The sequence below is a fragment of the Crinia signifera genome, chromosome 6, assembly GCF_055691185.1.
Source record: "Crinia signifera chromosome 6, ASM5569118v1, whole genome shotgun sequence".
NCBI classification, from domain to species: domain Eukaryota; kingdom Metazoa; phylum Chordata; class Amphibia; order Anura; family Myobatrachidae; genus Crinia; species Crinia signifera.
This window is the reverse complement of record NC_139222.1, coordinates 18,635,111-18,651,862: the sequence shown is the minus strand read 5'-3', so window position 1 is coordinate 18,651,862 and position 16,752 is coordinate 18,635,111. Positions and strand designations below refer to the sequence as shown.

Here is a 16,752-nt window from a genome sequence, read left to right as displayed (position 1 = left end):
TGGACCCAGTAACAGATACCCCAGAGAGATGTCCCTGCCCTCTGTATTCCCAGGATAATCACATACTGTATATACCATGTCCTCAATCACTGCGTGTCTCCTACAGATGGGGCCAGTAACAAAGATACCCCAGAGAGATGTCCCCGTCCTCTGTATTCCCAGTATAGTCACATATATACCATGTCCTCAGTCACTGCGTGTCTCCTACAGATGGGCCCAGTAACAGAGATACCCCAGAGAGATGTCCCCGTCCTCTGTATTCCCAGGATAATCACGTATATATATCCCATGTCCTCAGTCACTGCGTGTCTCCTACAGATGGGCCCAGTAACAGAGATACCCCAGAGAGATGTCCCCTTCCTCTGTATTCCCAGTATAATCACATATATACCATGTCCTCAGTCACTGTGTGTCTCCTACAGATGAGCCCAGTAACAGAGATACCCCAGAGAGATGTCCCCGTCCTCTGTATTCCCAGGATAATCACATATATACCATGTCCTCAGTCACTGTGTGTCTCCTACAGATGGACCCAGTAACAGATATACCCCAGAGAGATGTCCCCGTCCTCTGTATTCCCAGGATAATCACATATATACCATGTCCTCAGTCACTGTGTGTCTCCTACAGATGGGCCCAGTAACAGAGATACCCCGGAGAGATGTCCCCGTCCTCTGTATTCCCAGGATAATCACATATATACCATGTCCTCAGTCACTGCGTGTCTCCTACAGATGGGCCCAGTAACAGAGATACCCCAGAGTGATGTCCCCGTCCTCTGTATTCCCAGGATAATCACATACTGTATATACCATGTCCTCAATCACTGCGTGTCTCCTACAGATGGGGCCAGTAACAGAGATACCCCAGAGAGATGTCCCCGTCCTCTGTATTCCCAGTATAGTCACATATATACCATGTCCTCAGTCACTGCGTGTCTCCTACAGATGGGCCCAGTAACAGAGATACCCCAGAGAGATGTCCACGTCCTCTGTATTCCCAGGATAATCACATATATACCATGTCCTCAGTCACTGCGTGTCTCCTACAGATGGGCCCAGTAACAGAGATACCCTAGAGAGATGTCCCCGTCCTCTGTATTCCCAGGATAATCACATATATACAATGTCCTCAGTCACTGCGTGTCTCCTACAGATGGGCCCAGTAACAGAGATACCCCAGAGAGATGTCCGCGTCGTCTGTATTCCCAGGATAATCACATATATACAATGTCCTCAGTCACTGCGTGCCTCCTACAGATGGGCCCAGTAACAGAGATACCCCAGAGAGATGTCCCCATCCTCTGTATTCCCAGGATAATCACATATATACAATGTCCTCAGTCACTGCGTGTCTCCTACAGATGGGCCCAGTAACAGAGATACCCCAGAGAGATGTCCCCGTCCTCTTTATTCCCAGGATAATCACATATATACCATGTCCTCAGTCACTGCGTGTCTCCTACAGATGGGGCCAGTAACAGAGATACCCCAGAGAGATGTCCCCGTCCTCTGTATTCCCAGGATAGTCACATATATACCATGTCCTCAGTCACTGCGTGTCTCCTACAGATGGGCCCAGTAACAGAGATACCCCAGAGAGATGTCCCCGTCCTCTGTATTCCCAGTATAATCACATATATACCATGTCCTCAGTCACTGCGTGTCTCCTACAGATGGGCCAGTAACAGAGATATCCCGGAGAGATGTCCCTGTCCTCTGTATTCCCAGGATAATCACATATATACCATGTCCTCAGTCACTGCATGTCTCCTACAGATGGGCCCAGTAACAGAGATACCCCGGAGAGATGTTCCCGTCCTCTGTATTCCCAGGATAATCACATATATACCATGTCCTCAGTCACTGCGTGTCTCCTACAGATGGGCCCAGTAACAGAGATACCCCAGAGAGATGTCCCCGTCCTCTGTATTCCCAGGATAATCACATATATACCATGTCCTCAGTCACTGCGTGTCTCCTACAGATGGGCCCAGTAACAGAGATACCCCAGAGAGATGTCCCCGTCCTCTGTATTCCCAAGATAATCACATATATACCATGTCCTCAGTCACTGCATGTCTCCTACAGATGGGCCCAGTAACCGAGATACCCCAGAGAGATGTCCCCGTCCTCTGTATTCCCAGTATTGTACAGAGGAGACTGACACGACCCCACATGAGGATCAGGTAGGTGGGATTTGTGTTCTCACCAAATACTAAAGTGACTTCTCCTATATGATCTGTAGAGCAGATCTGTGTGTGTCTAAGGCGTATACCTGATCGCACGACTTCAAAAAATAGCAGCCCATTAATCAGATCTGAATTAGGCCCAGAGTTCTGGTTATGTCCTTCATGCCGGTTGGCTGACACTGGGACAGTGGGAAGGGGCGGAGCCATGGCGACGTGCACCAAGTAGCTAAACACTTTAGTGGTGCAGCCCAGGCCCCTCCTTCCCCACACTCCATCCTAGGTCAGTTTTTTCTTGGTGCCTTAGAGCACAGGCAGGTTTTTTTGTAGCTGCTGCAGATACCTGCAGCGTTTTTAAACACGTTTTTTTTTTTTTCTCAACAGCGGCGAGCAAGCTGGGTGGACCACCCAGGCTGCTCCCCTGCTCCGGAGCCGGCTCGCCGCGAACTGCCGCTGACCTGCCGGCTCGGGTTCCCAGCACAGAGGGAAGTGCGCAGAGGAGCAGGTAAGCCGCACTCCCCTGTCCCCCTCCTCCTCCCCACAGCACGCTGCGGTGTCGCGGCTGGGGGCAGGGCCGGTGCAAGGCACCGGAGCGCCCCAAGCGAGTCGGGGTGGGGGCGCCCCGGTGCTAGGGGGAGGGAGGGGGGGGGTGGTACCTGTGTAAAAAAATTGCTGCCCCGCTGCGCGCATAGCGCTAGTTATTTGCTATTCACTACAGGGACCCCGCCGGCCGCAGCCAGCTTTATACACATGACGGCGCCGCAGGTACCCCTACGGCACGGACACCCCTGACCGCCCCAGCACTGCAGGGACGCCGGGGCAGCAATTTTTTTACACAGTTCTCTGGGGGTGAGGGGCGAACTGCCGCCCTCCAGGTGCCGGCGCCCTAGGCAAATGCCTAGAGCTGCCTAGTGGTGGCGCCGGCCCTGGCTGGGGGAGACGCCGGATAGAGCCACTTCCCGTAAGGGAGCTTGACTCTAATCCGCAATGGTGCAAAACCTCAACTAGGCGTCTAGTTCTAGACGCCGAAGGGGGAGGGAGGGAGCTTAGCGCACATAGCCGCCAGGAGTGGGTGCGCTCCCGGACAGCTCCTGGCAGTGGCACTCGGTCCCTACATGGGAAACCGAGGCCACTAGACCACCAGGGCATTTTTTGATAGCGGTGAGGGCCGCCATTTTTAGAAGCCCTGGCACGGTTCCAGGAAGGGGAGGGTAGTTCCCTCACTTCCTCCCAGCCCAGTCCCAGGCAGAGAGCCTCTCTGTGAGTTCCCGCCGGGGACTGCCAGTGTTTCCGCGCAGCAGCAGCAGCAGACGCAGCAGAGAGATCTGTTTGTGGGACACTGTGGCACCCTTCCTTCCCCAGTCTCCACGACGGGTCAGGTTGTACCTTATTGACACTGCACCTTCTAGGTGTTCAGTGCTGTGATTTTCACACCCCTCTCTATATCTTTATATGGAGGTTTTTTCTCTGCAAACTTCTCTATCCTCAGTCTTTCTTCTTGTATTGACCTGTGATAGAGCATAGCTATGACTTCCAAGTCAGGCTCAAAGTCCACAAGACCCTCATGGTCAGGGGACGCTCCTGCCCTGCGGGCCTTTAAGTGTGTAAGGAAAAATTTTCCTCTACTTCTACAGACCATGGGGGTGTGTGTGCATGCTGTAATGGTGGGGAATCTGACGATTCGGCCCCGTCTCAGGCATCCCCTCCCTCGGAACCTGGTTGGGCACAGGCCCTTACGGCAGCCATGAGGGACCTTGCTGGACAGCTAGCCGCTTCCCGTACATCCCCTCAGCCCCCACCAGTGCTGAGTCGACCTTCACAGGCGACTCCCCCGCCAGCACAGCCGGCTCCGCTCACGCAATCCCAGCCTCAGACGCTGGCACCTGCGCCTGAGCCAGCTTGGGTACAGGGCCTTTCTTCCTCAGTGCAAGGACTGGTTCAGGTTTCTTCTTCTCTACAGAACCTGCTGGGTGCCGCTAGCAAGCGCAAGAACCCCAGAGCCCGCACCCAGAGAGCTGACTCTATGGGGACGGATACTTCAGGGGACGACCAGGCTGACACAGATGACCCTGACGAGGAGGCTACATCCCAGGACGAGGTTATGACCCAATCCAGGGTAGATGTGCTGGTGAAGGCGGTCCGCTCATGCCTTAACATACAGGAGCCAGACCAGACCCCTACGGAGGAGGCACCCTCTTTTAAGCGCAAGAAGAAGGATCCGGCTATTTTCCCTTCTTCGGCGCAGCTTGAGGGAGACCTGGCAAAGGCCTGGTCCTATCCTAATAAGAAGTTTACGATTTCTAAGCGTACGTTTACTTCTTATCCTTTTCCGTCAGAGGGGCGCACGAAATGGGAACGCACGCCTCAGGTGGATTCCGACAAAGCCCGGCTGGTAAAGGCTACTACCTTGCCTATCCCCACAGTGGCGGCTCTAAAGGACCCCACTGATAGAAAGATGGAACATGTTTTCAAGTCTATTTTTTCTCATGCGGGTATGCTTACTAGGCCAGCCTTGGCCTCGGCCTGGGTGGCTAGAGCAGTAGGCAAATGGGCGGATGCTCTAACGGAGAACATCACGTCAGGCACATGCTGATCAGAGCTGCTTTCTTTAGTAGACCAGATCAGAGAAGCCTCCACATACTTGGGCGAGGCAGCCTTGGATACGGCTACATTATCTTCCAGGATCTCAGCGTCTTCGGTTGCAGCCAGAAGAGCCCTGTGGCTACGCACTATGCACTTGGAATGCGGACGCAGAGTCCAAAAAGGCCTTGGAGGCCCTTCCTTTCGTAGGTGATATGCTATTCGGTCCAGAACTAGATAAGATCGTGACAACGGTAGCCACCTCCAAAACAGCCTTTCTCCCGTCGGCACCCTCCAAGCCAAAGCAGTCCTTTCGTTCCTTTCGGCCACAGGGAAAGCCGAGGGGACAACCTTCAACAAGAAGCCGTCCACCCAGGAGGGAGTCGTTTGGTAAGAACAGACAGTCCTGGTCTGGCAAACGTCAGCCTCCTAAGGCCACTTAGAAGACCTCCCAATGACTTGGGGATCCTTTAGGGTGACTCCCTGCCGGTAGGCGCTCGCCTCCTCCATTTTGCCAACAGGAGGAGATAGCCGACATCGGACCACTGGATTTTGAGTATAGTGTCGGAAGGATACTGGGCGAAATGTAATAGGGTGCGATTTTTTAGACTAAAAAAAAATCGCACCAAATCGCACCTTTAAAAATCGCGTTTTTTGCCGCGAATTCGCATATGTAATGAGATGCGAATTAGCGGCAAAAAATGCGATTTGCCGCGATTTCCAGTCATGAAAATGTGCGCATTTTCAGTCATGAAAATGTGCGCATTTTCATATATGCGATTTTGGGTAAAAAAATAAAATTAAAAAAAAAACGGCGTGGGGTCCCCCCTCCAGAGCATAACCAGCCCCGGGCTGAAAGAGCCGGTCCTGGTTTCATAAAATCACAGGAACAAACAAGTTGGGGTTCCGTGCATTTTATAAAACCAGCACCAGGCTCAAGGGCCGGTCCTGGTTCCCAAAATACGGGGGACAAAATGACTAGGGGTCCCCCGTATTTCAAGAACCAGCACCGGGCCCAACCAGCCAGCAGGGTAATGCCACAGCCGGGGGGAGACTTTTTATACAAGTCCCCCCGGCCAAAGCATTTAGCCCTCTGACCGGTCAGCATGGGCAGGGGTCCTGGGGGAGTGGGGACCCCCCCAAAGAAGGGGTCCCCCCCCTCCAGAACTTACCAGCCCATGCTGAAGCCCGGGGCTGTCCTCGATGCCCCTGGGCGGTGGGCATCGAGCTGATATTTGGTGTAAAAAAATAGATAAACTATTGTTTTTTACTGTGGCACTACAAGTGCCAGCAAGCCTCCCCAGCAAGCTGGGACTTGGAGAACCACAAGTCCCAGCCTGCTGGGCATTAAAGGGCCCGCTGGCACTTGTAGTTCCACAGTTAAAAAAATAGTGCACAAAACACACTGACACACATTTTAAATAAAACTTTAATACACACATTACACACATACTAATACTTACCTATCTTCTTCCCGTAGGTAGCCCTGGTCCTGATGTCCTCCGGTCCTGTGTCGGCGTTCCTCTTCATGTCGACGTCCTTCTTGAAGTCGACGTCCCTGTCGGCGATGGCGTCCGGTGTCCGGGTCCGACGAAATCCATGGAGGAAGCTGTGGAAGGAAATCCTACTCACCTGTCCCAGCGCGACGTAGTCCAGGTAAGGGTCTTGGAAAAAAAAAAAACCGACACCCGAATCCAGCCGGACAGAGAGCCGCACGGTGTTTACATCGTGCGGCTCCGCCTCCCGAATGCCGCTATTGGCCGCCTTGCGGCCTAGCGGCCAATAGCGGCATTCGGGAGGCGGAGCCGCACGATGTAAACAAACACACGTGCGTCTCCGTCAGTCCGGTCTGGTTCGGGTGTCGGTTTGTTTTTTTTCCAAGACCCTTACCTGGACTACGTCGCGCTGGGACAGGTGAGTATGGTTTCCTTCCACAGCTTCCTCCATGGATTTCGTCGGACCCGGACACCGGACGCCATCGCCGACAGGGACGTCGACTTCAAGAAGGACGTCGACATGAAGAGGAACGCCGACACAGGACCGGAGGACATCAGGACCAGGGCTACCTACGGGAAGAAGATAGGTAAGTATTAGTATGTGTGTAATGTGTGTATTAAAGTTTTATTTAAAATGTGTGTCAGTGTGTTTTGTGCACTATTTTTTTAACTGTGGAACTACAAGTGCCAGCGGGCCCTTTAATGCCCAGCAGGCTGGGACTTGTGGTTCTCCAAGTCCCAGCTTGCTGGGGAGGCTTGCTGGCACTTGTAGTGCCACAGTAAAAAACAATAGTTTATCTATTTTTTTACACCAAATATCAGCTCGATGCCCACCGCCCAGGGGCATCGAGGACAGCCCCGGGCTTCAGCATGGGCTGGTAAGTTCTGGAGGGGGGGGACCCCTTCTTTGGGGGGGTCCCCACTCCCCCAGGACCCCTGCCCATGCTGACCGGTCAGAGGGCTAAATGCTTTGGCCGGGGGGACTTGTATAAAAAGTCTCCCCCCGGCTGTGGCATTACCCTGCTGGCTGGTTGGGCCCGGTGCTGGTTCTTGAAATACGGGGGACCCCTAGTCATTTTGTCCCCCGTATTTTGGGAACCAGGACCGGCCCTTGAGCCTGGTGCTGGTTTTATAAAATGCACGGAACCCCAACTTGTTTGTTCCTGTGATTTTATGAAACCAGGACCGGCTCTTTCAGCCCGGGGCTGGTTATGCTCTGGAGGGGGGACCCCACGCCGTTTTTTTTTTTTACTTTAACTTTTAGCCTTTTTTTGGACAGAACCATGCACAGATCACACAGATTTGTGCATGGTTCTGTAAAAATCGCCAGCAAGAAGCTGGTCTATTTTTTTAGCGTTTTTTGGTAAGGTCCCATATGCGACTTTAGAACTCGCATCCTATTACATATGCGAGTTCTATAGTTTCCTATGGGAAAACATCTGGATGCGATTTTCAGTGTGACTGAAAATCGCATCTTTAAAATGTGCGATTTCGCGGTAAAAAGTGCGCTTTTTACCGCGATTTTTAACCTATTAAATGTGCGATTTTCGGAAAATGTGCGATTTCGGCCGTTTTTGACCAAAAATCGCACATGTCTAAAAAATCGCACCCTATTACATTTCGCCCACTATCTCTCTTTCAACAGGCGTCCACCAACCCGATTCTTCATCACGGGACATCCAGCTTGTCCTCAGAAGGCGGAGGCTCTCAACGCCTCAATTCAGAGTCAGACCCTTCTTCGGACTCAGGTGATAGAAGTGGTTCCTCCTCTGCAGAGGGGCCACGGCTATTACTCCAATTTGTTTCTAGTCGGGAAGCCGGATGGATCCTTCCAACCAATCCTGAACCTCAAGGACCTTAACGTCTTCTTGAAGGTTCCACGGTTTCGCATGGAGTCCCTTCAGTCCATTCTACAGGCAATGGAGCCAGGGGATTTCATGGTATCCCTGGACATCAGGGACGCATACCTGCATATTCCGATACACCCGGATCACCGCAAGAACCTCCGGTTTGCGACCAAGGATCTTCATGTCCAATTTCGGGCTCTACCCTTTGGAATCTCTACAGCACCAAGGGTCTTTACGAAGGTGATGGGGGTAATAGCAGCCTTTCTTTATCTCCAGGGAGTACGGATTCTGCCTTACCTGGACGACCTCCTAATCCTCGGCCAGTCCAGGGACCTACTGCTTCAACACCTAGGCCTTACGCTGAACCTGCTCCAGACTCACGGTTGGCTGGTGAACTGGCGCAAGTCCAGCCTGGAACCCTCCCATGCAATGATACATCTGGGAGCGCGTCTGGACTCCCAGACCCAGAGGGTCTATCTTCCAGATGGAAAGCAGCTGGCCTTGCAGGCTCTCTAGCGGCGGTTTCTCAAACACAAGAGGGTCTCGCTTCATCTTTGCATGAAGATTTTAGGCAAGATGGTCTCGTGCTTCGAGATGGTGGAATTTGCCCAATTTCACTCTCGACCATTACAGCTCCAGATTCTCAAGCATTGGAATCGTTCGCCACAGGCTCTGAAGAGGCAGAGATAGTATTCTCTCTCGTTCGACTATCGTTGCTCTGGTGGCTCAAGCCTCGACATCTGTCCATGGGAAGACCCTTCCTAGTCTTCGACTGGGTACTCTTGATGACAGATGCCAGCCTCAAGGGCTGGGGAGCGGTGGTGGAGGATCAATCCTATCAGGGGGTTTGGTCCCACCAGGAATCGCAGTTGCCAATCAATATCCTGGAGCTCAGGGCAATCTACCTGGCCCTCCTCCAGGCGGCCCCCCTGATTTACACTCGTGTAGTCAAGGTACAGACAGACAATGCCACGGCGGTGGCGTACATCAACCACCAGGGGGGGACTTGGAGCAGATTGGCCTTTCTGGAAGTACAGCCAATTCTTCGATGGGCAGAACGTCACCTCTTGGCACTGTCAGCAGTGTACATCCCTGGCGTCGAAAACTGGGAGGCGGACTTTCTAAGCCGCCAGGAGATCCACTCCAGAGAATGGTCTCTCCATCCGGAGGTTTTTCACTCTCTAATCCTTCGCTGGGGCAGGCCCCAGATAGACCTCCTGGCATCTCGGTGGAACCACAAGTTGCCTTGCTACAGGTCCAGGACTCGGGATCCAGGCACGTTTCTGGGCGTCGCTCTGTCGGCACCTTGGACGTTCGACCTGGTATACGCCTTCCCGCCCGTGGCTCTTCTTCCTCGATTCCTATGGAGACTCAAGCGGGAACGGGTGATGGTAATCCTAGTGGCTCCAAATTGGCCACGCAGGTCCTCTTATGCCGATCTCCTGCTCATGGCGGTGGAACCTCAGTAACGGTTACCTCTCCGGCCATACTTTCTGTCTCAGGGACCCTGTCAACATCCCAACCTGGCTCGTCTCGGTTTGACGGGTTGGCTGTTGAGAGGGAGATCTTAAGAAACAGGGGGTTCTCGGACTCTGTGGTCAGAACCATGATAGCTGCTAGGAAGCCTTCTTCAGCAAGGATCTACTACAGGGTCTGGAAATCTTTTTTCCGCTGGTGTGGGGAACACAGGAAGAATCCAAGGATTTTCTCCTTACCCAAGGTTTTGGCCTTCCTGCAATCAGGAGTAGATTTGGGCCTTCAACATTCCACTTTAAAAGTTCAGGTTTCAGCACTCTCTGTTCTCTTTCAGAGGCGCATTGCAACAAGACCTGAGGTTCGTACTTTTCTCCAGGGTGTCATGTACGTAACTCCTCCCTTTCGTAGTCCCTTAGTTCTGTGGGATCTACCTTTAGTTCTTAGGTCTCTACAGGCGTCTCCGTTTGAGCCTCTAGAGTCAGTTAAGTTGCGTTGGCTTTCATGGAAGGTATGTTTCCTTCTGGCAATTGCATCAGCTAGGTGGGTCTCTGATTTATCTGCTCTATCTTGTAAGCCACCGTTTTTGGTTTTCCACCAGGATCGGGCAGTCCTCTGTACCAGGTTGGATTACCTGCCAAAGGTGGTATCCAGGTTTCATGTAAACCAAGAAATCGTAGTTCCTTCCTTCCAGGATTCTAGTGGAGGACAGGCTCTTAATGTGGTTCGGGCCCTTCACATCTATGTGGATAGGACCAGGGACATTAGAAGAACAGAGGCTTTGTTCGTTCTTTACGATCACCAGAAGCGGGGTTGGCCCGCATCCAAGCAATCCCTAGCCAGATGGTTGCGGCTTACGGTTCAGCAAGCGTACCTCCTGGCAAACAGGCCAGCGCCAGCGGGGCTCACGGCCCATTCCACTCGCTCGGTAGGATCATCATGGGCTGTGGCTTCCGGAGTCTCCGCAGAGCAGCTGTGCCGCGCAGCCACATAGTCTTCCATGCACACCTTTATAGGCCACTACCGGTTTGATACTTTCACAGAGGTCGACTCTGCGTTCGGCTGTGGCGTTCTTACTGCAGCTCAGGAGCGTTCCCTCCCGTGAGGGGACAGCTGTGGGACGTCCCACTGTCCACCAACGGCATGAAGGAAATAAGGGGATTTTTGTCCTTACCTGGAAAATCCTTATTTCTGAATCCGTTGGTGGACACTGGGCGCCCGCCCTGACGCCCCTGATCGGCTGAGGGGTTGGTATTAGGGAAAGCTCTTGTTTCACGATAATACAAGATTGCTCTCTCTTTTTTTTTCTTTCTATTTCCTATGTTCTCTCCTTTTCCTGTGCTCCTAAGTCCGGTGGTAGTCTAAACTGACCTAGGATGGAGTGTGGGGAAGGAGGGGCTTGGGCTGCACCACTAAAGTGTTTAGCTACTTGGTGCCCATCACCATGGCTCCGCCCCTTCCCACTGTCCACCAACGGATTCAGAAATAAGGATTTTCCAGGTAAGGACAAAAATCCCCTTATTCCCAAGTAATGCATTCTGAAATATTTTCATTTGTATTATTTTGTGGTTATTTAGTATGAAGATCTGACTGTTATTAAAGTAGAATATATAGAGGAAGAAGAGATGGATGTGAGGGGTGACCAGCAGTGTAAGGAGGAGGAAATCCCTACAGATACCAGCACAGGTGAGTAATATTCTCTTATTACAGAGAGTCGCATATTCTCCTTGTTCTGTCACTACAGCAGCCTCTTATCCTGCACCCTCCTCTGTCACTACAGCAGCCTCTTATCCCGCACCCTCCTCTGTCACTACAGCGGCCTCTTATCCTGCACCCTCCTCTGTCACTACAGCAGTCTCTTATCCCGCACCCTCCTCTGTCACTACAGCGGCCTCTTATTCTGCACCCTCCTCTGTCACTACAGCAGCCTCATATCCCGCACCCTCCTCTGTCACTACAGAGGCTTCTTATCCTGCACCCTCCTCTGTCACTACAGCGGCCTCTTATCCCGCATCCTCCTCTGTCACTACAGCGGTCTCTTATCCCGCACCCTCCTCTTTTACTACAGCGGCCTCTTATCCCGCACCCTCCTCTGTCCCTACAGACTAATGAGGGGAATGTATCTGTCCAGTGGGGGAGTCAGGAGCCATCAGCCCCTATTATACTCCCGCTCTGCCCCTCACATCATGTCACTGTGTGTTAAAAGCCCAGAGATCTGACCAGTCTCCTCCCCACACTCTCTGGTGTATCTCATACATCAGGAGCCATCAGCCCCTATTATACTCCTGCTCTCCCCTCACATCATGTCACTGTGTTACCAGCCCAGAGATCTGACCAGTCTCCTCCCCACACTCTCTGGTGAATCTCATACATCAGCAGCCATCAGCCCCTATTATACTCCTGCTCTCCCGTCACATCATGTCACTGTGTGTTACCAGCCCAGAGATCTGACCAGTCTCCTCCCCACACTCTCTGGTGTATCTCATACATCAGGAGCCATCAGCCCCTATTATACTCCTGCTCTCCCCCTCACATCATGTCACTGTGTGTTACCAGCCCAGAGATCTGACCAGTCTCCTCCCCACACTCTCTGGTGCATCTCATACATCAGGTGCCATCAGCCCCTATTATACTCCTGCTCTCGCCTCACATCATGTCACTGTGTTACCAGCCCAGAGATCTGACCAGTCTCCTCCCCACACTCTCTGGTGTATCTCATACATCAGGAGCCATCAGCCCCTCTTATACTCCTGCTCTCCCCCTCACATCATGCACAGCCTGGCTAATTCAGGAATCTGAGCTATTTACTTTTCTGCGATGTCATAGCTCGCACCAGACCTAATCTTGTTCCTCTGATCACTTTGCATTGCTTGTTCTTCTTTAGAGGTGTGAGGTTCTAGATGCCTCCGCTGGTGCATGACTTGTACCTTCGGCCTCGTTCACACTCATCTCTTTGGGTCCTTTCTGTCAAGCAGCTGGAGAAACATAACCGCTCCACTATGGCCCCACTGGCCAGGGGGGAACTTAGGGGTAAATCTTCAATAGAACTCCCCTCTGTCTCCTTTTGCCACTTCTTCTTGGTTCTCTCTACTACATCCTTCTCCTCTCGCCCGCCTCGTCCCTCTCCAATCCATTCTTAACGCTGCTGCTGGGCTCATCTTCCTCTCCCGCCGCTCTACCTCCGCCTCCCCTCTCTGTCTGTCTCTTCACTGGCTCCCCATTCCTTTCCGAGTTCTCTTTAAACTCCTCACCACCACCTACAAGGCTCTCTCCTCCTCCACAGCTCCCTACCTCTTTTCACTGATCTCTATCCACACTCCCTCCCGTCCTCTTCACTCCGCCACCGACCGCCGCCTGACCTCTCACCTAATCACCTCCTCCCACTCCCGTGTCCAAGACTTCTCTCGCGCTGCCCCCCTGCACTGGAACAACCTCCCGCCACCCATCAGGCTTTCTGATTTCCTTACCTTTTTCAACCGTTCCCTCAAAACCCACTTCTTCCGACTTGCCTATCCCTCCTCCTCCTAACCTCTTTCGCTCCTCCTATCCTTCCTACCCTACCACCTCCGTTCCTACTTATCCTATTGTTTTTCGTTCGTCCACCCACCTATTTTTAGTCTGTTAACTCTTATGAGCAGGGCCCTCCTTCCTCACGTACTCACCCTACCTCTTTACCTCCCCAGCGCTCCTGCCCTGTTCTTCCCTTCCTCTACTTCACCTTCAGTCTCCTCCACAATTTCGACACCTACTTGAGAACTGATGCCAATTTTAGTTCTACCAGCTATACCCTATTTATGCTCTGTTTTATCAACACACCCTGTACGTTACCTTGTAATTTGTTTGCTATGTACGGCGCTGCGGACACTTTGTGGCGCCTTATAAATAAACGTACTACTACGTGTACTCTTCTTACATGTGAATTTGAGTGTGTTGCTCTCCACTGGCCACTAGATGGAGCTTGACAGATCAAGTGAAGTGTTGCTCCGCTCGTTTGCTCAGTTACTGACAGAATGGAACATTTCCGGTGTACCGCCCACCTCTACCGTTACAGGCTTGAGATGTTTTCCTGTCTGGTAATATGTAAAGTTTTATTCAAGCCTAGATCGGTTAATAGAAAGCCCATTCTTAGGTCTGACCCCAAGACCACGGTGGAAAGGTAATGGGAGGAAACATCCTTTCTACCTACTGGTGCAACCTTAAAGCTGTGGTTAGCAGGGCCTTATTCTGCTTGGGGCCAGGCTAAAGCATAGCTACAGTATTTGCAGACCCAGTTGGACTTGGAAGCTGAATTAGCCCTTCTAGAATGACAGAAGAAATCCCGCCGGTCCCGATCCCTTACCCAGGAGCTCATTGAGGTGCACCACAATTTGCAATATTTGTTTCATACCCAAATGGAGTCTGCTTTACCCGAACCATAGGTTTTATGAATCTGGTAACAGGGCTGATAGATTACTTGTTCTCATGTTTCATGGTTGACAGGCGAGAAATAGGATTGAATGTTTGCATGGTAACGAACTGGTCATCCCTCCTGATAACTTATTAGCCAGCAGCCTGCTTAGCTGTACTCTATGACCTCCTGGAGGACCCCTCTCATCTTATACCACTAGTCCATGTACTTTACTGCTCAGATGCAGTTCTTCATTTCGCTTATACTTTAACCTTTAATTATTTGTAGTTTACAAATGTAAAATGAATAACTGAGCACATTACATTAGCTTGTAATATAAAAAAATATATATTTTTCCATTAATTTATTTTATTTCTGACAGATGGAAGCACAAGCATGCATACCAGTGAGGGAGATGTGATTTTGTCTCCAGATTTTAAAGTAAAAGATAATCCCACACATGATTCTCCAAGCAAAAACACCAATCCCATAAATATACCTCCAATGCATCACGGTGCAGATATATTTGATTCCTCTGAGCTGGAGAAATGTTTTCCTGACCTTGATACACACAGTACCGCTCACATTGGTGATAAAAACTTTACTTGCTCTGTGTGTTGCAAATGTTTCGCAAAGAAATCCCTTCTTAGACACCAGAGAAATGATGTGTAAAAGAATTTCCATGTTCCGAGTGTGGGAAATGTTTTACAGTGAAATCACGTCTGGTTACACATCAGAGAATTCACACAGGTGAGAAGCCGTTTGCATGCTGTGATTGTGGGAAAAGTTTTTCAGAGAAAGCTGATCTTGTTAAGCATCAGAGAATCCACACAGGAGAGAAACCGTTTGCATGTTCTGAGTGTGGGAAATGGTTTACAATCAAACCGAATCTTGTTAGACATCAGAGAACTCACACAGGGGAAAAACCTTTTTCATGCTCTGAGTGTGGGAGAGGATTTTCAATCAAACCAAACCTTATTAGACATCAGAGAAGTCACACAGGTGAGAAGCCATTTTCATGCTCTGAGTGTGGGAAACGGTTTACAGACAGATCAAATCTTGTTGCACATGAGAGAAGTCACACAGGTGAGAAACCATATCCATGCTCTGAGTGTGGGAAATGTTTTACACAAAAATCAGATCTGGTTAGACATCAGAAAAGTCGCACAGGTGAGAAAGAATTCCCATGCTCTGAGTGTGGGAAATGTTTTGCAAATAAATCCCATCTTGTTAGAATTCACACAGGCGAGAGGCCATTTACATGTTGTGAGTGTGGGAAATGTTTTACAGTCAAATCACATCTTGCTAAACATCAGAAAACTCATACAGTCTCGTAAAATTCATAAAGTATCCATGAAGTGATAGATCTGGAACGGTATCAGGATGGGTCATAGACAATGTCTAAGTCAATTGTCTATAGTTCGACGTACATATGATCGACATGGTCAAAGGTCGACAGAAGCAATCATGGCTACAGTCTACGCATTCGAAGATAGACATGAGTTTAGTTGCCGACATGGAAACAAAAAAGGTGAAAGACTTGTGTAAATCTGTTCATGAGTTTACCTTTTCCCCGTATTGACCTTGATCTGCCACAGTCTAAATCTATGGAGTGCTGAGCTGCTCATCGGTCTGCTCGCTACTCTGCTAAGACCCCTGGGAAGGCAGCTGTATATATCACTGCCTGCAGAGTGACCTGTAAGGTTCTGCACTTACTATTGCTGCAGAGTTAGGATCCCTATAGGGCTGGTGGAATCGGGGCCCAGGATCGTTCTTCTTACAGACCGCTGTCTGCAGCATTTATTTCTGTACATCAGCTATAGTGATTGTACCCCAATTTCAATCAGTGACATTCTAGCAGTTGTTCCAGTGTGTGTGACAGTGTGCGTGTATATATTATGTATGAGAGTGTGACAGTGCGTGTATATATTATGTATGAGAGTGTGACAGTGTGTGTGTGTATATATTATGTATGAGTGTGACAGTGTGTGTGTATATATTATGTATGAGAGTGTGACAGTGTGTGTGTATATTATGTATGAGAGTGTGACAGTGTGTGTATATATTATGTATGAGAGTGTGACAGTGTGTATATATATTATGTATGAGTGTGACCGTGTGTGTGTGTGTATATATTATGTATGAGAGTGTGACAGTGTGTGTATATATTATGTATGAGAGTGTGACAGTGTGTGTATATATTATGTATGAGTGTGACAGTGTGTGTATATATTATGTATGAGTGTGACCGTGTGTGTGTGTGTATATATTATGTATGAGAGTGTGACAGTGTGTGTATATATTATGTATGAGAGTGTGACAGTGTGTGTATATATTATGTATGAGTGTGACAGTGTGTGTATATATATTATGTATGAGAGTGTGACAGTGTGTGTATATATTATGTATGAGAGTGTGACAGTGTGTATATATATTATGTATGAGAGTGTGACAGTGTGTGTGTATATTATGTATGAGAGTGTGACAGTGTGTGTATATATATTATGTATGAGAGGGTGACAGTGTGTGTATATATTATGTATGAGAGTGTGACAGTGTGTGTGTATATTATGTATGAGAGTGTGACAGTGTGTGTGTGTATTATGTATGAGAGTGTGACTGTGTGTGTATATATTATGTATGAGAGTGTGACAGTGTGTGTATATATTATGTATGAGAGTGTGACAGTGTGTGTATATATTATGTATGAGTGTGACAGTGTGTGTATATATATTATGTATGAGAGTGTGACAGTGTGCGTGTATATATTATGTATGAGAG

At 50.0% G+C, this 16,752-nt stretch overlaps 3 protein-coding genes across 3 annotated transcripts in view; 2 read left to right on the top strand and 1 right to left on the bottom strand.

The window, feature by feature from the left end:
* The window catches only part of LOC146009536 (uncharacterized), a 783,885-nt gene that overhangs the window by 670,040 nt on the left and 97,093 nt on the right, over positions 1-16,752 (bottom strand).
* On the top strand, positions 1,782-14,754 carry LOC146010109 (uncharacterized). Its single transcript, XM_083151030.1, has 3 exons — positions 1,782-2,188; positions 11,162-11,270; positions 14,354-14,754. The coding sequence occupies exons 1-3, from the start codon at positions 2,078-2,080 to the stop codon at positions 14,641-14,643; spliced, it is 510 nt and encodes a 169-aa protein (XP_083007156.1). The 5' UTR covers positions 1,782-2,077; the 3' UTR covers positions 14,644-14,754.
* On the top strand, positions 14,649-16,094 carry LOC146007369 (uncharacterized; the record flags this gene model as incomplete). Its single annotated transcript, XM_083145718.1, has 1 exon — positions 14,649-16,094. A coding segment is annotated over one exon (660 nt), but the record flags the coding sequence as incomplete, so codon positions are not given.

What these genes read in the sequence shown, in the direction of transcription:
- LOC146010109 (XM_083151030.1), top strand. Translation starts at nt 2,078, where the DNA reads ATGTCTCCTACAGATGGGCCCAGTAACCGAGATACCCCAGAGAGATGT. An exon ending in CGACCCCACATGAGGATCAG is followed by an intron (nt 2,189 to 11,161) that starts GTAGGTGGGATT and finishes GTGGTTATTTAG; the next exon opens with TATGAAGATCTGACTGTTAT. An exon ending in CCCTACAGATACCAGCACAG is followed by an intron (nt 11,271 to 14,353) that starts GTGAGTAATATT and finishes TATTTCTGACAG; the next exon opens with ATGGAAGCACAAGCATGCAT.